The sequence below is a fragment of the Carcharhinus amblyrhynchos genome, chromosome 5, assembly GCF_965287045.1.
Source record: "Carcharhinus amblyrhynchos chromosome 5, sCarAmb.v2.hapA, whole genome shotgun sequence".
NCBI classification, from domain to species: domain Eukaryota; kingdom Metazoa; phylum Chordata; class Chondrichthyes; order Carcharhiniformes; family Carcharhinidae; genus Carcharhinus; species Carcharhinus amblyrhynchos.
In genome coordinates, this window is record NC_137328.1 from 33,037,971 (window position 1) to 33,059,129 (window position 21,159).

Consider the following 21,159-nt stretch of genomic DNA (forward strand, 5'->3'; position numbering starts at 1 on the left):
AGCAAGTCTCTTGCATTCTTTCCAGAATTTTTAACAATTGTTTCAACAAACCTATTTGGATGTAGAGGAAATGGCCACAAACAATAAAGATTTATCACTTTGTTGAGACAAAATTAAAGTGCAAAATTATTGGCCTGCTTTCTTCCATCCTCTCTGAGAACTCATTTTTGTCAGATAGCAATCCTTCTGAATACCTCGATTGAACCTGCCTCCAGGGTCCACCTTGAAGTTCATTCCACACTCCAAACACCCTTTTGAAACATTTTTTCCTCAATCATTTTGACTCATTTTACCAATTATTTTGAATCTTTAGCTCTTGCTGCTGTTGAGTGTGAACAGTTTCTCATGATTTGCCCTGTCCCTACCACGCAGGATCTTGAATGCTTCCATCAAGTCCCCTCTCGGCGTCTTTTCTCCAAGGACAAAAGCAAACAGTCCCAGCCACTTCAATCTAATCTCATAACTGCTTTTCTTTATCCCTGGAATCATTTTGAGAATTTTCTGTGCCTTCACATCCTTAAGTATGGCGTGCAGACCTAGATAGAGTAATCTAGATGAGGCACAAATAGTATCTTGTACAAGTTCAACATGACCTCCTTACCCTTGTACTCAAGTCCCCTATTAAAGCCAAAGATGCTATATGCTTGATTAACTAAGATGCATACTCTCCCAACATGCCCGGCCGTATTGAATGATGTAAGAAGCCTCACAGCACCAGGTTAAAGTCCAGCAGGTTTATTTGGTAGCAAACGGCATTAGCTTTCGGGGCTTTTCCCCAAAAGCTAGTTGTATTTGCTACCAAATAAACCTGTTGGATTTTAATCTGGTGTTGTGAGACTTCTTACCATGTTTACCCCAGTCCAATGCCAGCATCTCCACATATTGAATGATACCGTGGTCCCTCTGTTCCTGCACCACCTTAAGAACCTATCGTTTTCATTTTACACTGCTTCTCCATTTTCTTCCTGTCAAAATGAATCAACTCTTACTTCTCTTCTTTGAACTTCATCTGCCATTTGTCTCCCCAACCCACCAACATGTTTATTTCCTTTGAATTTCAAGACTATCCTCATCACAATTGACAACATTTCCAATCTCAAGCCCTGCAAACCAGTCTAGGTCAATAATATATATCAGAAGAAACAAGAGTCCCAACACTGACCCTGGGACATTCCACAATAAATCTTCCTCCAATCTGAAAAACAACTATTTATCACTACTCTTCCTGCCACTTTGCTAATTTCTTACCCAAGTGTCTACTTTCCCTCTGTTTGGAGCTAGAATTTTGCTCAAGTCTTATGTGGTACTCCTATCAAAAGCCTTTTGAAAATCCATACATGCTGCATCAACAGCATTGCTCTTATCAACCTTCTGTTACCATTGCAAACCCCAGCAAGTTTGTTAAACATGATTTTCCCTTGATTGATCTATGCTGGCTTTCCTTAATTATCATGCACTTGTCTAAGTGACTATTGATTTTTGTCCCCAGCTATAGTTTCCAGAAGTTTCTCTACCACTGAAGTCAAACTGGTCTGTACTTGCTAGCTTTGTCCTTCTACTCCTTTTTGAACAAGAGTGCAACATTCTCAACTTCCCAGTCCTCTGGCACCTCCCCTGTGTCTAAGGAAGACTGGAAGATTATTCAGTATCCTTGGATGCTTTTCATCACTCCTAGCACCTTATCAATTTTCAATAAAAATAGCCATTATAACACTGCCTCCTCCTCCATGGTAAATTCTTCTAGTGCACTCTTTTCTTCCCCCCCTCACCTTGGCCTGGGTTGCATCTTCTTCCTTTGTAAAGACAGGTGCAAAGTACTTTATTAATACCTCTGCTATTTCTCCTGCTTCTACGTGCAGTCCCCTTTATTTCTCTAATCGACTCTACTCCTTTACTACCTTTCTTTTATTTATATGCATTGGAAGAGCTTGGGTTCACTTGTGTTGGCTGCTCCTTGCTCTCTCCTTGCTTTTAGTTTTTTCACTTCCCCTCTGATCTTTCGATATTCAGCCTGATTCTCACTGATTTGTATCTGACATCTGTCTTATACGCACCAATTTCATTTTAGCTCCAATTCTATCTGTCTGATTACCCAGGGTTCTCTGCATTTATTCATTGAAGTCAGGTTTACAGCACAGAGACCCTCTGGCCATTGTGTCTGTGATGTGGAGATGCTAGCGTTGGACTGGGTAAGCACAGTAAGAAGTCTCCCAACACCAGGTTAAAGTCCAACAGTTTATTTGGTAGCACAAGCTTTCAGCCTTGCTCACCTGAAGAAGGAGCAAGACTCCAAAAGCTTGTGCTACCAAATAATCCAGTTGGACTTTAACCTGGTGTTGAGAGACTTCTTACTGTGCATCGTTTTTATGCTAGCCAACAAACACCCATCTATTCTAATCCCTTTTTTTAGCAGTTGGTCTGTTATGGTGTTTTCTAGCCTGGTATTTTATGGTGCTTCAGGTATCCATCTAAATGCTGTGAAGGTTTCTGCCTCTTCCAGCCTTTCAGGCAGACTTTCCTCACTGATCTTGCCCACCTTCCCAGAACCACCTTTTTTCACCCCACCACACTCCACATTCAAAGGATCACCCACTGCCATTTCTGTCAACTCCAGCACAATGCCACTCTCAACACATTTTCCCCTCACCCCAATCTCATTTATCCATTTTATCAATCATCTTTCTCGCTTCCATTTTTTCACTTTCTTGCTCTCCTCCTTGGGCCTCACCCCACTCCTCCTCCTCCAAGACAACTGGTGGGTCCTCAACCATCTGTACCTCTGTTCTGCCATTCACACCTTCCAGTCACTTAAAGGACACTTGTAGCACTTTCTCAGCCTCTGTATCCTCATTTACATTGTCTTTGTCCCATTCTAGCGCCACCCTCCTCTCCACATCCCACACACCCCTCCCCCACCCTGAAATCCCTGAATAAATCTCTGCTGATTCTCTTTGCTGTTAACTCTGACACAGGATCATGTAGGCTTGAAACATTGGCTCTCTTCTCTCCCCACAATGCTGTCAGATCTGCTGAGATTTTCCAGCATTTTCTGTTTTTGTCCCAGTCTAACCAACCTCTCTCTGTAGCTGAAATGCTCCATTCCAGGCAACATCCCAGGTGAATCTCCTCTGAACCTTCTAGTTCAATCACATCCTTACTATAGTGTGGCAACTCTTGTGGCCTAACATGTGTTTTATACACCTTCATCTCTATAGCTCGACTTCCCTGTTCTTAAAGCATCCCATGTTCTGTAAACACCTTATTTATCTGTCCTCCAGCCTTCAGGGATTTTTGGACATGCATCCAATGTCCCTCTTGTCCTCTGATTGGTAGGACACAAAGTACATTGTGGATTTGTATGTCCTAGAAGTCCACCCAAAATGCATCACATTTTTCAGGGTTAAATTCCATTTGTCATGGCTCTGACCAGCCCGCCTGTGTCACTCTATAATTTAAGACCCCCTCACTCTTTCTCACACTACCAATTATCGTGTCATCTGCAAACTTGCTCATCAGACCCACCCACATTCACGTCTAGATCATTAATGTACGCTATAATCAGCGAAGGATCCAGCACTGATCCCTGCAGTCTAATACAGGGCACCTGCTCCAGTCATAAACAACTTTCAACCATCACCTCTGCCTCCTGGCACCAAACCAATTTTGGATCCAATTTGCCAAATTTCCCTGGATCCTGTAGGCTCTTTTTGACAAGATCCTGAATGTAAGACTAAATCAACTGCATTGCCCTCATCTACATACCTAGTCGCCCACCTTAAGAAAAAAAGTCAAATTTGTTAGACATGATCTCCTGACAAAGCCATGCTGACTATCCAGTTAGACTTAAATGAATATCTGTCTGCGTCCATTTACTTCTGCAGAATGAAATGCAATGTAAGGTGGCAAATCTTGAAAAGGAATTAGATCTGTACTCTACAAAGCTTGAAGATAAGGAAAGACAAGTTGAAGAGCAAGAACAGCAACTGAAGCAGGAGCTTCAGAAGCAGAAGGAAGTTGGTGAGATTGAGATATTTGTCATCTGAGCTATAGGCTAAGTTATGGATGCCACTCTTTAAATTGCATCTTTTAAGTCCTTTTAATATGTCAAAGCTAACGGTTTGAAATTCTTTTAACAAATCAGAAGCTTATTGCCGCTAGACTACCAAGTAGAGAGTTAGCTAAAGCCAGGAAATTTGCCAGCATGAATGCCAATGGAAGGCATTGTGGTGGTTGCTTAGTCATTGGCTATTGCACAGCAACCTCCCATTGGCTCAATGGTCAACAGTGTTAATTGATATGACAGCAAATAGTAAGCAAGACTTTTCTTCACCTTCCATTTGTTCTGAGATGCAAGTAACAAATTTAGCTATTGCCCCTAGATGTGTTACTCTGGTTATGAGACCTGAAATTAGTATAATACTGTACTAGGCTTTGTGCATTTAAAAAAAAAACTGAAATTCATAAAATTTATGGCTATGAATTTTTGAACTGAAGAGTAGCAAGCTGCCCAATTCTTTCACCACCTGACATCATCAAAAATGTACTCATTGAGATTCTGCTGTGTGCTTAATGATTGCCACCCACTTGCACTGAAGAATAATTCATTGTACATGAGCAGATTTGATAGATGCAATGCCCTATAAATACACACCATTTTCTTTTTTGGAAGTTCTTTAATCAAACTTGAAAAGAAAATAGCCTTCCTGCAGATGGAATGAAACTCATAAATGCAGTAATGTTAATAGGTTTGTGAATTGCCATAGCTTCATTTCCAAACATCAACTTAATTAATTTTGTTTTTTCCAATTAATATTGGTGCCTGGATATATTTTTGTAACATGATTATCCAAAACCAAATTGATTGCCATTTGTTAATCATTATAACCATAACAAGAATTGCAGACGTTAACCAATGTGTATAGAGGGATACATCTTTGAATTCTGTTTTGATTTCTTGCAACTTTTCTTCTGTTAGAAGGTAAATATTTTAAAGCTTCAGAAAATCTTAAACTACTTAGTGAAGAGAAAGAAGAGCTAGTGATTAAATTGCAAGAAGAAACAAAAGCCAAAGCAGAGCTGACGTCACAATCCATGCTGCCTCAGGTTAGTTTAATTGAGCAACTTTAATTCGTTACAAGTTTCTTCATTATATTTCACAATATAAATACCCTAAAATTGTGTTCCAGTTAGTGATCATGTTGGCCTTGGCTGTCAGATTTCTGGGATTGTATTTTACATACTATTTGGATAGTGTTAATCTCTGCTGGGTAATGGCTGAAGTTTTGCATCGGTTAATGATACTTTAACGTCATTTTTAACAGAAGCAAGAATGCAGAGACTAATTTGTCATGAGCAAAAAAAGATAGGATTTCAAAAGTTTTCATGTTCTAAAATCTGTTGTACTGCTACAATAACTGCACTTTTTCTTATTCATTCATATGATGTGGGTGTTGCTGGTTAGGCCAGCATTTATTGTCCATCGCTTACATTGCCCTTGAAACTGATGTGAGCTGCTGCCTTGAACCACTGCAGTCCATGTTTTTATTCGATCAGGGAATGTGGGTGTTGCTGGCTGAGTCAGTATTTATTAGTCATCTCTAATCGCCCTTGAACTGAGTTGTTCATTCCAGAGGGCGTTAAGAGTCAACCACATTGTTTGGGTCTGATGTTGCAGGTAGGTAGATTTCCTTCTGCAAAGGATATTAGACGACCAGATTTGTTTTTAATGACAGTTGACAATGGGTTTCACAATCATCAATAGATTTTTTAATTCCAGACATATTTATTGAATTCAAATTTCACCATCAACCATTATGGGTTTTGAACCCAGGTCTTTCTTTAGGGCTGCGGATTACTAGTCCAGTGACAATAGCACTATTGTCACTGCCTCCATGTTTTGTTGATACACCCACAGTGCTGCTAGCGAGTGCTCCAGGATTTTGGCCTGGTCACGGTGAAAGAACAACAATATAATTCCAAATCAGGATGGTGAATGACTAGAAGTGGAATTTCCAAAGGATGGTGTTCCCATAAGTCTGCTCCTCTTGCCTTCCTGGATGGTAGCAGTGTCGGCCAAAGGAGCCTTAGTTTCTGCAGCGCATCTTGTAGATGGCATCTACTGCTGTCATTTGTACCTCAATGGTGGAGGAAGTAAATGTTTGTGGGTGGGGTGCCAATCAAGTGGACTGCCTTGTTCTGGATGGTGTCGAGCTGCTTTGTTGTCGGAGCTACAAGCCTCCTGTCCTGTCTCTTGTAGATGTTTTGGAGAGTCAGGTAGTGAATGGTTGGGGCTAGATATATGGCTGCAAGTTCATCTTGGGATCAAACACACAAATTGCTATCTGGTTTCGTACTGGTCTGCTGCCAGGGAGGAGGTTGTAGTTGAAAGCTAGGGAATTGAGTTTGGAGTGGGCACAGCAAACAAAGATATCAGCTTTTGCACTATTTAATTGGAGGAACTTCCAACTTATTCCTAACTGGATATTGGATTAACAGTGGGGGAATTGAGATTTGGTAGTAGTGAAGCAAAAATGTTGTGGAGCAATAGAATTACCTGTTTCAGATTCTGTGCAAAACATCAAAGATTTGTGGGTCCTTTAGCTTTGAGCAATGGAGAGCTCCAGGAAAAAAATAAAAGCCTGTACCCATTTCCAAAATAGACAGTAGGAAGTGAAAGATAAAAGAACAAAGGTATGAATGAAGTGAGCTAATGTGATTAAATCTGGCGCTTTGGCCACTTTGATTTTACATCTCTTAAATAGTTGAAAATTAATAGTATTGGTTGTTGCAAAGGCGTTTACTTGCAGTTGAAACTATGCAGTTAGTAGTTGTAGAACTGATGATACAGTACCACCACTGGGTGTTTGGGGATAAAAATAACCAAAGCTATTTAGTATTGAGACATAAGGTAGTTTTTTGGATTTCAAATGCCAAAGGACTTCCATGTGGCCATATCAACACTAATGTTCAAATGCTCAACTGCAACAATAAACTACATCCATTGCCAAATATTTTGGAAGTGGAGTGTAAATTTCGATATGTATTTTGTGCCTAGGGCAAAGAAACTTTGAATGTGAGCATTAAGGCTGAAGCAGCCAACCAAGATATGGAGAGAAAGGATGTAACGGAACAGAAAAACCAGGACTTGCTCAACAGGGAGAAGGAGGCACTGCATCAAGAATTGATGAACCTTAGAACTGAGAATGAGCAGTTAAAGAGTGACCTTCAAGAAAATATTGAAATGGTAATTCAAGTGTCAAATGTTTTTACCATTAAGTTAATGGTCATGTACTTTTTGTTAGGTGGAAAGATGTAATTTAATGTTAACATATTTGCTGCTTGACTCTCTTGGATATTACATTTTTTATCTATCATATATTAAAAGTAAGCCCAATGATCCGTCCAGAGCAATTGATAAAAAGTGCTTTCAAGCAATTTAGTTTACAAATTGTTTAACTCCACTTCTAGATTTTAGAATACCTGCCAGCTAACAGTTCTCCCTTTTTGACAGAACCATATGGTATTACTGGTTTTCTAAAGTGTACCAAGCAGCTTTCTGAATTAGCTGATTTGTTTTGTTGCATATGTTTTTACAATTGATGTGAACACAGAAAATGTTCCTATTTGGACTATGCTGCAATCTCTTCCTGACCATTGTCTTTTAATTGGGCATGTGTGAATGATTTTAGTCTAAACTTCACACCAGAGTTGATGCTGGTAAGTGTTTTAAAAATTGCTGCTTAGCAAAATGAAAAGCAATGTGTGAGGGATAAGCTGATTTGAGAATTGCATGATATACAAACGGTAATGTTCAGCTTTCAGAAAAGAACTCTAGGTTTTGTCATCTTTTACTGCTTTGGCTGTTCTTAAAAAGGAAATTGATTTATTCAGCTTGCCTTGTGTGTGTTCTTTGAAGCAATTCCTTAGTCATGTTATTGATTGCAATTTCAACAGTCCCACCGGTATTTCAAACGCACTTTCAGTCTGATCTTTGTACAGCAGATCAGTATTTAGTACTTATGTCTCATTGGTTTTGGCCATGTATCAACAGGCACTCAAACCACTTAAATTTTGCAAATGAGTTCTATTTGCAATCTTCCAATGCGGCTTGTATTTGGCATGTCAGCTATGACTCTCTCCAACTTTTACTGATGCACCATAGAAAGCATTCTTGTTTTATCACAGCTTGGTATAGCTCCTGCTCTGCCCAAGACTGTAAGGAACTACAAAAGATCATGAACATAGCCCAGTCCATCACGCAAACCAGCTTCCCATCCACTGACTCAATCTACACTTCAGCTACCTCGGCAAAGCAGCCAACATAATTAAGGACCCCACGCACCTTGGACATTCTCTCTTCTACGACCTGCCATCAGGAAAAAGATACAAAAATCTGAGGTCACGTACCAACCAACTCAAGAAAAACTTCTTCCCTACTGCCATTAGACTTTTGAATGGACCTCCCTTGCATTAAGTTGACCTTTCTCTACACCCTAGCTATGATTATAACACTATATTCTGCACTCTCTTATTTCCTTTTCTATGAACAGTGTGTTTTGTCTGTGTAGCATGCAAGAAACAATACTTTTCGCTTTTAACATGTGACAATAATAAATCAAAATTTAAGCCAGCCTTGAGACTGCTCTTCTAGTTAACCAGATTGAACCGTCTCATGAACTCTGGTCGGGTCACATGGAATCACTGTGGCTAATGTTTAATTAGGTTTATCTCCCTCAATTTATTTTAACTTCATGCCCACAGCAAAAGTTCTATTTCCGTGAGCATTTCTTAGTCTCTTATGGAGCTTTATTAAATGCTTTTCAGGCCACAGCTGAAGTAGTGTGTGCAGTTCTGGTCATCGCACTATATGAAGGATATGATTGCACTTGAAAAGGTGTAGGAGAGATTCACCAGAATGTTGCCTGGGCTGGACCATTTCAACTAGAAGGGGGTTGGTTAGGCTGAGGTTTTCCTTGGAACAGAGGTGGTTGAGGGGGTGACTGAATGAGGTGTACAAAATTGAGGGACATAAACAGGATGGATGGGAAGACCTCTTTTCCCCTTTGTAGAGGTGCATAATAACTAGAGGGTGTACATTTAAAATAAGGAGGGGATTTGAGAAATTTTTCACCTAGAGGGTGGTGGGAATCTGCAGAAAGGGTGGCGGAAAGGGTGGGAGAGGCAGGAACCCTCAACGTTTTAGAAACATTTAAATGTGCATTCAAAACACCACAGTGTACAAAGTTACAGATCAAATGCTGGAAAATTGGATTAGAATAGATAGGTGCTTGGTGGCTGGTGCAGACACAATGGGCTGAAGGGTCTCTTTCTATGCTATAAAGGTCTGGTTCCATGAAAATTGAAATGTTGAGTTTACTGTGAATCAGTTGATGTTCCATGATTCCACACCAGAAGTTAGTTAGTGCTATGGTTTATCCATTTGAAAAAGATATTAGGTGTCACATTGTCTTCAATGTATTTGAGCACAAATTAAGAATCTAAATGAGAATTTTAGATTTAGATCTTATTGTCATATGTATTGAGATACAGTGAAAAGAATTGTTTTGTGTGCCATCTATACAAATCATACCATAAGTATGTCAGGGTAATAGAGCAGAGTGCAGAATGTAGTGTTGTAACTACAGTCAAGGTACAGAGAAGATCAGTTCAGTATTTGAGATCTGTTCAAAAGCCTAACAGCAGGGAAGAAGCTGTTCTTAGGTCTGTTGGGATATGTTTTCAAACTTCTGCCCAACGGAAGAAGGTGGAAGAGAAGAGAGTGAAAGTTATGAAGATTTAGAATCTGCAGCAATACATAATGTATAAATGGTGTCAGGAAAAAAGGCTGAAAGGTTCCTGAGCGATTCCTATTTTGCTTTTGAATCAAGTGCATGAAACATTCTCCTGAAATTAGTCTAATGCAATAAGTTAAAGCAAGATACTCCAAGAACCATACAGAGCCATTTTTCACATTTTTAATATTTTTATTGTAATTAATTGGTGTCCAATTTGACTCCCAAATATCTAATTAAATTTAGCCCATTCTCATTCTAAGATTATTGAAGATAAATGAATAAATGTTCTAGTACTTATGCATTGAAAAGAAATAACATTAGAACGTAAGCATGTCTTGGATTTATCTTTCTGCCCTCATCCTTCATTATAACTAGAATTAGGTTGTCTGGCTGGTATTTAATTTGAGTTTTGTTTTGCTAAACATTGAAATATGATCTTTATGCAAAATTCCAGGGAGCACATACAGTTTAATGGGACTAGGTGAAAGAGTTATCTTGTAAATCATGACCACAGCCTAACACTCTCCAAGAAGCACATGTTTACCTTCCAGTAATAGGAAAATTGAACTTTGTGGTGATGTTGTCAAATAGTCTTTTATTAATTTACCTATATGCAAGAAATGATTTTGGGTCTACTAAATTATATTTTTTTTTGCATAGTGCATAGAGAACCAGGCAGAATTGAGAGATCTACAGAACAAGCTAAAATTGAATCAAAACGTGGAGATGAAACTAAAGAAAGGTCTGACTGAAATTGAAAACTTATTAAGTGAAGAGAAGGAAAAGGTTTGGGAAGTTTTGTATACTTACTACAGTAACATAGGAATTACAATGAGAAAATGGATAGTTGACTTAATCATTCATGACTATGTTGATCCTAATCTGGTCAATGTTCAATCTAATTCATTTTTTTTGGTAATATCTCTTTTTATTAATGCTAATTTATTTCAGTTTCTCATTTTCATAAGTCATTTGATTCCCTAATATTTCTGGGTGATTGTGTTTTGGTGTCCTGACAGATATGAAGTATCTACATTTCCCTATTTTCCATTATGAAGTCTCTGGTTTCTCATGTAATAGACCCATGGATTTACTTAGACCTTCAGAAGGTTTTCGACAAGGTCTCACAACAGACTATTATGGAAAGTTAAAGCACATGGGGTGAAGTAATGTCTTGATGGATAGAAAGCTGGTTAGCAGGAAGCAAAGTTGGCATAAATTGGTCATTTTTAAATTGGCAGTCAATGACTAGTGGGGATCTGTATTAGGACCCCACCTGTTCGCATTATATATTAATGATTTGGAAGAAAATGAAATGTGTTATCTCCAAATGTGCAGAAGATACAAAGCTGGGTGGGAAAGTGAGCTAAGAGGAGGATGCAGAAATGCTTCACTGTGATTTGGACAGACTGAGTATGTGGACATCTCCTTGGTAGATGCAGTATAATAGAACATAAAACAGTACAGCACAGTACAGGCCCTTTGGCCCTTGATGTTGTGCTGAACTTTGTCTGAAACCAAAGTCAAGCTATCCTGCTCCCTATCATTCTGGTGTGTTCCATGTGCCTATTCAATAACCACTTGAAAGTTCCTAAAGTGTTGATAGCGTCTGTGGAGAGAAACAGGGCTAACATCTCATAGTAATATAGAAACTAGAAGCAAAGGTAGGCCATTCGGCCCTTCAAGCCTGCTCCACCATTCATTATGATCATGGCTGATCATTCAATTCAATATCCTGATTCCCCCTTCCCCTCCATATCCCTTGATCTCTTCAGCCCCAAGAGCTATATCTAATTTCTTCCTGAAACCACACAACATCTTGGCCTCGACTACTTTCTGTGGTAGTGAATTCCACACATTCGCCATCCTCTGGCTAAAGAAATTTCTCCTCACTTCAGTCCTAAAAGGTTTACCTCATCCTCAAACTATGACCCCTAGTTCTTGTGGATAAATGTGAGGTTATCCATTTTGATAGCAATTATAAGAAGACAGATTATTACTTTGATGGTTGTAAATTGATACTCAATGAGACCTTGAAGTCCTCGTGCATCAGTCGCTGAAAGTAAGCATGCAGGTACAGCAGGCAGTAAAGAAGGCAAATGGTATGTTGGCCCTCATAGCAAGAGGATTTGAGTACAGGGAAAGGAATGTTTTGCTGCAATTATTTAGGGCATTGGTGAGGTCACACCTGAAGTATGTGTTCATGTCCTTCTCTGAGGAAAGATGTCCTTGCTATACAGGGGGTATGGCGAAGGTTTACTAGATTGATTCCTGGGGTGGCAGGTCTGTTATGAGGAGAGATTACATCAGTTAAGATTGTATTCACTGGGGTTTAAAAAAGTGAGAGGGGAACTCATAGAAACTTATAAAATTCTAACATGGTAGATTCAGAAAGAATGTTACCAATGGTGGGGATGTCCAGAACTTGGGGGTCATAGTTTGAGGATAAGAGGTAAACATTTTAGAAGTGAGGTGAGGGGAAATTTGTTCACCCAGAGGTTGGTGAATGTGTGGAATTCACTATCACAGAATGTAGTTGAGGCCAAAACATTGTCTGATTTCAGAAAGAAATTAGATATAGCTCTTGAGGCTAAAAGGATATGGGAGGAAGGGGGGAATCAGAATATTGAATTTGGTGATTAGCCATGATCAAAATGAATGGCAGATCAGGCTCGAAGGCCTGAACGGCCTACTTCTGCTTCTCATTTGTTTCTTGGGCCAACATTTGTCCTTGCTAATCTTTGTTTTCACATACCTAAAGAAGCTCTTGCAGTCTCTGATGCTGGTTTGCATTCATATTCCCTTCCCCTTTTCTGTTTCTTGGTCATCTATTGGAATTTAAACTGCTTCCAATTCTTGAGCATACCACTTCCTGGCAATCTTAAGCCACTTCCTTTTGATCTGATGCAACCTTTAACTTTTTGATAGCCACAGTGATTCAGCTTTCCTGTTAACTTATCTTGGAGGAATGTATCTTTGTTGTAGACCATATGATACTACTTTAAATAATAGCCATTGCCTTTCTATTGTCAAATTTTTTCAACTGTCTTTCCAATCCACCATAGCCTTCTTGTCACTCATTCCATTATTCGTTATTCGGATTTAGGACTCTAGTTTGAGTGAACTACATTGCTTTCAAACTTACTGTAAACCTTATCACGTAATTTTCAAATTGGGGGATGAAAAACTTTACAAAATTAAGATGAGCTGGCAAGAGTGAACTGGATGCAGCTATTAGAAGGAAAAACTGTCAAATCAGAATTTCACTTGGGCATAGTGTTAGGGATAATACAGCCAATCTAGTTAAGGAGTGTGAAATATTAGATGCAATAAGCATAGTGATAGAGGAAGTACAGGAGGGACTGGCATCCTTGATTGTATTCTAGGTTGTTGAAGGAAGCCAGGGAGAAAGTAGAGGTTGCTCTGAGGACAGTTTTTCCAATCCTAACTAAATACAGGCAGGGTCCCAAAGGATTGGAGGTCTGTGAATGCTGCACCATTATTTAAAAAGGATGCAAGGGAGAAGCCAGAAAACACCAGCCTGACATCTGTTGTGGGCAAATTATCGGGAACAATTCGAGATAAGATAAACTGTCACTTAAGCGTTGCTCAAGGTTAGTCAGCATGGTTTTGAGGGGAGGATGGTGCCTTTCTTGAGAATATTTTGAGCAAGTAACAAGGAGGATTGGAGGTAGTACAGCAGATGTTATCTACTTGGATTTCAGTAAGGCTTTTGACAAGGTTCCACAAGGCAGGCTAGTCTGAAAAGTGCAATGTCAGTGGGATACGGGGAAAGTTGCAAGTTGGATCCAATATTAATTCAGCAATAAACAATGGTCAATGGACAACTCTGAAGGGTCATCTATACCTGAAACATTTTCTCTCCACAGATGTCAGACCTGCTAAGATGTTACAGCATTTTCTGTTTTTGTTTGATTCCAGCATCTGCAGTAATTTGCTTTTACATCAAGGGAAACATCTTTGGATCAATGCTTTTGCTAATGGAAAACTGTTTCCAGTGTGGTTCCACAGAGCTCAGTCTTGGGGCCCTTGCTGTTCATTGGCTATATTAATGATTTGGGCTTAAATGTGGGAGGCATGATTAGGAAATGGCACAAAAATTGTGTAGTTGACAGTAAAGACGATAGCTGTTGATTCCAGAAAGATATCAGTGCCTTGATTGAATTCCATTTGCCATTTCTCTGCTCAATCTGGAAAAGTGAAGGCAAACAAAGCAAGGGAAGACATTGAGAGGGGTTGAGAAAGTGAGACACGTTGGAGTGCATGTCCACAGATCCCTGAAGGTGGCAAAACAGGTGGATAGAGTGGCAAAGAAAGCATATTGGATGAGGCATTGAATACAGAAGCAGGGATGTAATGATGGAACTGTGTAAAACATGCTTTAAGCCACAGCTAGAATTTGGTGTACAACTCCGGTCACCACACTACAGAAAGGACATAGTTGGTCTAGAAAGAATACAGAGGAGATTCACAATGTTGTCAGGCCCTTAAAATTGCTGCTACGTGGAGCAATCTCTCTTGGGTTGTTTTCCTTAGAACAGAGGAGGCTAAGAGGTGATTGAGGGGCCTAAATAGATAGGAAAAACTTCTTCCTCCGAGCTGAGGGCTTGATTACCAGGGCGCAGAGATTGAAAAGTGATCATTAGAAGGATTAGGGAGGGCATGAGGGAAAAACTTTGTCACCCAGAGAGTAATGGGCGTCTGGAATTCACTGCCTAAGTTGGTGGTGGAGGCTGAAACACTCTATAGTTTACTTATTAATCACAAGTAAGGCTTACATTAACGCTGCAATAAAATTACTGTGAAATTTCCCTAGTCACTCCATTCCTGCACCTGTTCAGGTCAATGTACCTAACCAGCACATCTTTCAGACTGGGAAGAAACCGGAGCATCTGGAGGAAACCCACGCAGACACGGAGAATGTGCAAACTCCGCATAGACAGTGACCCAAGCTGGGAATCAAACCCAGGTCCCTGGTGCTGAGGCAGCAGTGCTAACCACTGCCACCATGCCATCCAAACGCTCAACTAATTTGAAAGCTACCTGGATCTACATTAAGTGCTGTAACCTGTAAAGCAATGTTCAAGTGGTCATAAGTGGGATTAAAATGAGCAGCTAGTTTCTTAGGCTAGTGCATGAAATGAGCTCTTTCTGCGCTGTAACTTTTAATTGTAAATGTCACTATTTCCTAGTTAACCTTTTCTCATTGGACAATACTAAATCTAAAATTGCCCAATCCCTCATTGGTTCCTCAAAATCCATCTCATATGCACTCCAGGAATTTATCCTCTGCAGCATTATCTGCTATTCAGGTTTACATCCATGTTACCCAAATCACATGCAGCTCTAATTTCCTGATTAACACCATGTCTAGCAATGCAACTACAGTTTGGTGGCCTACTTGCTTGGTTTTTTGACTGTCATTAAATCTTCAGTACCCAAAAACAGAAAATGATGGAAAATCTCAGCAGGTCTGATGGCATCTGTACGAGAGAGCAGAGTTAATGGTTTGAGTCGTCTTCAGAGCTTTGTTAACCCTATAGTTATTTCTTTGGAAATTCTTTTCTCCATAGTGAAGATAGGTGCGAAATGCCTGTTCAGCAGTTCTGGCATTTTAGTTTTCCATTATTAATTTCCCAGCCTCCCCTTCAAGGGCCTAATAGTCACTTTAGCTTTTTTTTAGCTACTTGTTGAAGCTTTTGCTGTGTTTCTTGCTTTGCTTTTATACTATTTCCCCCTCTGTTTAGTTAAAGGAACAATGGCCTAGTGGCATTATTGCTTGGCTATTAATCCAGAAACTCAACTAATGTTCTGGGAACCTGGGTTTGAATCCTGCCATGGCAGATGGTGGAAATTGAATTCAGATATATAAAAAATCTGGAATTAAGAATCTACTGATGACCATGAAACCACTGTTGATTGTTGGAAAAACCCATCTGGTTCACTAATATTCTTTAGAAAAGGAAATCTCTCATCCTTACCTGGTCTGGCTTACGTGTGACTCCAGAGTCACAGCAATGTTTCCACTCAATTGCCCTTGGGCAATTATGGATGAGCAATAAATGCTGGCCAGCCACGACACCCATAATCCCATGAATGAATCAAAATTCTTGCTGGTTTCTAAAGATCTCATTATTCTTTGACCTAGCACTAAGCATCACAGCATTGTGCAACTTTTCTTTCAATTCCATACTGTCCTTAACATCTTTTATCACAGATGGAAAATCCTTCAGTCTTCCTTCTCCATGGCATACCTCCTTAAATGTCAGCCACTGATTCTCTATTCTAGCCTTCAGTCTATTTTCCCCATTCAGTTTCGCCAACTGTCTTCATGCAGAGAGACTCCTTTAATGATCTGGTCTTTAGTTCTAATCCTTGCACATTACCAGGTCCAAAATAACCTGGTAGGTTCCAGAATGCACTGTCCTCAAAGTACTTGCAATATAGTTCATTTGTAATTTTGAATTTTTCTGTTAGACGCATAAGCAAACTGAGGAACTTGACCTGCTGCTCACTGAAATCGAAAAGCTAAGAGCTCAGGTTTCTGAAGAGCATAACTCAGAAAATCAAGAGAAATTCAACCAGCAGCTTCAGCAACTTGAGGATGAAAAGTCATTCCTAATAAAAGAGAAGGATGATCTCCAGGCAAGACTAAAGAATGTCGAAGTACAGAGGGACGAAATGAAGGACGCCCTACAGGAAAGTAGTAAGAAGGTGAGTTAATTGATTCTTGGAGGGAAAATATATTCACCATGAAGAATTCCTGAATACCCAGATTACTCCATTTTGTATCAGAATGATTGACTTGTATTTTGAACAGGATCGCTAGATGAAAATAAGCAATACTTGGCAATGTTGTTCAATCTGTAATTTGTCATGTTCCCATTAGATGCAGGAACAATCTGAGGAACTCCAGCATGTGAAATCTCAGTGTGGGGTGCTAATCAGTGAGATTGATGAACTGAAGACTCGTGTTTCCAAAGAACAAAGCACAGAACTTCTAGAAGAAAAATTCAAACTTCAACTCCAGCAACTAGAGGATGAAAAATTAACCATAGCAATGGAGAAGGAGGAACAACTGGAGAGTGTCAAATCACAGAACATTGAACTAATGAATACCGTACAAGAAAACACTGAGGCAGTGAGTTATAGATTTACAACCAATTATGAAATATTTTGTCATGAAGGGAACTTGTACATTCAATAAACGTATTGGCCAGTTTCACAGCAAAAGATAACCTCTTGAAAATGTAACAGTTATGTATCCAGCAATATGGTTTAATTGTAATTTTGAATATTTCTATTAGATGCAACAGCAAACGAAGGAAGTGCACCTTTTGGTGTCTCAGCGTGATGTGCTGCTTGGTGAGATTGAAGAGCTGAGAGCTCGTGTTTCTAATGAACAGAAAGCAGAACTTCAGGAGAAGGAATTCAATGAGAAATTCCAGCAATTGGAGGATGAAAAGTCAACCGTTATAAAGGAGAATGAAAATCTCCAGGAGATGCTGCAGAGTGTTGAAATGCAAAGGGATAAAATGAGCACCCTGCAAGAAAACACTGAGACGGTGAGATGAAATGTTTCTGATCACTGGAAGGATAAATATAATGGGCACATTGTGCTGGAAAGATGTCATCTGAATGTTTCATGTGGCCTTTAATGCAGAAATTGATCTGCAAACTTTAGTGAGGATGAGATTCCCTGTGAATTGTGAATCACCAGAAGTTGTTGGCTCATTCTCACTGCTTTGTCTTTCAGCTTAACAAAAATGGCATTTTGCACTTGACCTTTGCCTGATTTTAATGAAGTTGCTGCATTTGCAATTTGGTTGCCTATTTATCTAACCAAACATTGTCCCAGTAATTAGTTGTGCAATAGTCTTTAGCATGACATGATAATTGTTATTGACTGTCATTTCTTTTCTGTTTGCTCGAATTGATTTTTGTTCACATTCTGCATCTAATTGGACATGAATTTGCCCCCTAACTTGCCCTCCTTTCCAGTCCTATGTCTTTTCAATTCTGAAATCCTTTTGATTAAAGAAATTAGAGGTTTGACCTGTGGTTAACATGTCAGAACGCCTAGCTGTGCCATTATTGATACTCAATCCAGCATTTTGTGGGCAAAGCATTTTAAAACCTAAATATGTGTGCAAGCAAATCTAATTGATGAGCAAATCTTGTCCAACGGCTGGTCATGTTATAGTCCTTGTATCACCTCTTCAATTTATTAAGCAGGTTTGCTGTACTATTTCTTCAGTGTACAGGACAGCTTCATGAAAATGTGGAAAACATTACTGAAGCCTGCAGTTGAGAACAAGGGTTTTATTTGTTTTTATTAGATACAGGACCTAAGTGAGAAACTCCATTGTGTATTATCTCAGCGTGACGCACTACCCTATGAGACTGATGAACTGAAGACTCGTGTTTCCAAAGAGCTGAGCACTGAAGTCGTGAAAGAGAATTTCAAACAACAACTCCAGCAACTAGAGGATGAGAAAGTAACCATAATGAAGGAAAAGGAGGATCTCCAGGAGCAACTGGAGAATGTCAAATCACAGAACAATGAAATGGTGAATACCCTACAAGATAACAGTTATAGATTTAGAACGCTGGAGGGAATATAATTTTGCCATGAAGGGGATCTTGTACGTTCAATAAGTTATTAGCCAATTTCACAGCAGTGTGCCTCCTGTTATGTGCAGGATGACCTGAACATATGAAGGTCATACTATGGTATTTCATTTGTAATTTTGAATGTTTCTATTAGATGCAACAGCAAACTAAGGAAATGCACCTTTTGGTGTCTCAACGTGATGTGCTGCTTGGTGAGATTGAAGAGCTGAGAGCTCGCGTTTTCAGTGAACAGAAAGCAGAACTTCAGGAGAAGGAATTCAATGAAAAATTCCAGCAATTGGAGGATGAAAAGTCAACCGTAATAAAGGAGAATGAAAATCTCCAGGAGATGCTGCAGAGTGTTGAAATGCAAAGGGATAAAATGAGCACCCTGCAAGAAAACACTGAGATGGTGAGATGAAATGCTTCTGATCACTAGAAGGATAAATATAATGGGCACATTTTGCTGGAAAGTTGTCATCTGAATGTCACATGTGGCCTCTAATGCAGAAGTTGATCTGCAACCTTTAGTGAGATTCCCTGTGAATTGTGAATCACCAGAAGTTGTTGGCTCATTCTCATTGCTTTGCCTTTTAGCGTAACAAAAATGGCATTTTGCACATGACCTTTGCATAGCTTTAATGAAGTTGCTGCATTTGTAGTTTAGTTGCCTATTTATCTAATCAAACATTCTTCCAGTAATTAACTATGCAATAGTCCTTAGAATGACACTGTAACTGTTATTGACTATCGGAGTTATTTTCTTTTCTGTTTGCTCCAATTGATTTTTGTTCACACTCTGCATCTGATTAGACATGAATTTACCCACTAACTTGCCCTCCTTTTCAGTCCTATGTCTTTTCAACTCGTGAAATCCTTTTGATGAAAGAAATTAGAAGTTTGACCTGTGGTTAACATGTCAGAACACCAAGCTGTGCCATTATTGACACTCAATCCAGCATTTTGTGGGCAAAGCATTTTAAAACCTAAATATGCGTGCAAGCAAATCTAATTGACAAGCAAATCTTGTTCAACGGCTGGTCATGTTATAGTCCTTGTATCACCTCTTCAATTTATTAAGCAGGTTTGCTGTACTATTTCTTCAATGTATAGGACAGCCTCATGAAAATGTGGTGGAAGACATTACTGAAGTGTGGTTTTTATTTGTCTTTATTAGATACAGGATCTAAGTGAGAAACTCCATTGTGTATTATCTCAGCGTGACGCACTACTCTATGAGACTGATGAACTGAAGACTCGTGTTTCCAAAGAGCTGAGCACTGAAGTCCTGGAAGAGAAATTCAAACAACAACTCCAGCAACTAGAGGATGAGAAAGTAACCATAATGAAGGAGAAGGAGGATCTCCAGGAGCAACTAGAGAGTGTCAAATCACAGAACAATGAAATGGTGAATACCCTACAAGATAACACTTATAGATTTAGAACGATAGAGGAAGTATAATTTTGCCATGAAGGGGACCTTGTACATTTAATACGTTATTAGCCAATTTCACAGCAGTGGGCCTCCTGTTATGTACAAGATGACCTGAGCATGTGAAGGTCATACTATGGTATTTCATTTGTAATTTTGAATGTTTCTATTAGATGCAACAGCAAACTAAGGAAATGCACCTTTTGGTGTCTCAGCGTGATGTGCTGCTTGGTGAGATTGAAGAGCTGAGAGCTCGTGTTTCCAATGAACAGAAAGCAGAACTTCAGGAGAAGGAATTCAACAACAAATTCCAGCAATTGGAGGATGAAAAGTCAACCGTAATAAAGGAGAATGAAAATCTCCAGGAGATGCTGCAGAGTGTTGAAGCGCAGAGGGATGAAATGAAGAGCACCCTCCAAGAAAGCACTCAAATGGTGAGTCACATCGCAAACATTTGTTATCGTCACAATTATAATATTTTTATTCTTTTCATGGGTTGAGAACATTGCTGCCTAGGCCAACATTGGCAGTCTAATTACCACTGAGCTGCCACTTTGAACTGCTGCATTCCATCACAATGCTATTAAAGGATTTTGTTCCAGTGACAGATGGAATGGAATGATGATGTAGTTCTAAGTCAGGATGTTGTTTGGCTTGGAGAGGAACTTGCAGGTATTCCCCTGCATTTGCTGCCCTTGCCTTTCTCGGTGGTATAGGTAATGAGGTTGTGAAGCAGCTGTCAAAGGAGGGTTGGCATGTTGCTGCAATTCATCTTGTATATGGTACAAATTGCTGTCGCTGTGCACTGGTCACAGAGGAAGTGAATGGTTAGGGCCATGGGTGTGGTGTTAATCAATTAAGATGTTTTTTCCTGGACGGCCTCTAGGTTTGTTAGAATCATAGTCATCCAGGCAAATGGTGGTTTACCTGTGGCACCTCTGGTGCCTTGTTGATGGTAGATGGGCTTTGGGGAGTCGGGAGGTAGACATGGAAGATAGGAGGAGGCCATTTGGCCCTTTGAGCCTGCTCTGCCATTTATTACGATCATGGCTGATCATCCAACTCAACAGCCTAATCTTTCTTTCTCCCCATTACATAACCTTTGATCCCACTCACCCCAAGTGCTATATCCAGCTGTGTCTTGAATGCATTCAATGTTTTGGCATCGGTTACTTTGTGTGGCAATGAATTCCACAGGCTCACCACTCCTTGGGTGAAGAAATGACTCCTCACCTCTGTTCTAGATGGTCCACCCTAAAACCTCAGTGACCCCTCATTTCTCCCTCATTTGTCTGAACT

The 21,159-nt window shown here is 39.7% G+C and overlaps 1 protein-coding gene across 1 annotated transcript in view; it reads left to right on the forward strand.

Annotated features, from left to right (window-relative positions):
* cenpe (centromere protein E) overlaps positions 1–21,159 on the forward strand; it is a 152,388-nt gene that overhangs the window by 95,560 nt on the left and 35,669 nt on the right. Inside the window, exons 24-34 of the mRNA XM_080189587.1 lie at positions 3,882–4,017; positions 4,976–5,103; positions 7,055–7,243; positions 10,455–10,580; positions 16,293–16,529; positions 16,705–16,956; positions 17,123–17,380; positions 18,155–18,385; positions 18,583–18,840; positions 19,606–19,836; positions 20,034–20,294. Of these exons, the coding sequence (XP_080045713.1) occupies positions 3,882–4,017; positions 4,976–5,103; positions 7,055–7,243; positions 10,455–10,580; positions 16,293–16,529; positions 16,705–16,956; positions 17,123–17,380; positions 18,155–18,385; positions 18,583–18,840; positions 19,606–19,836; positions 20,034–20,294 (2,307 nt within the window). The remainder of the gene's footprint in view (positions 1–3,881; positions 4,018–4,975; positions 5,104–7,054; positions 7,244–10,454; positions 10,581–16,292; positions 16,530–16,704; positions 16,957–17,122; positions 17,381–18,154; positions 18,386–18,582; positions 18,841–19,605; positions 19,837–20,033; positions 20,295–21,159) is intronic.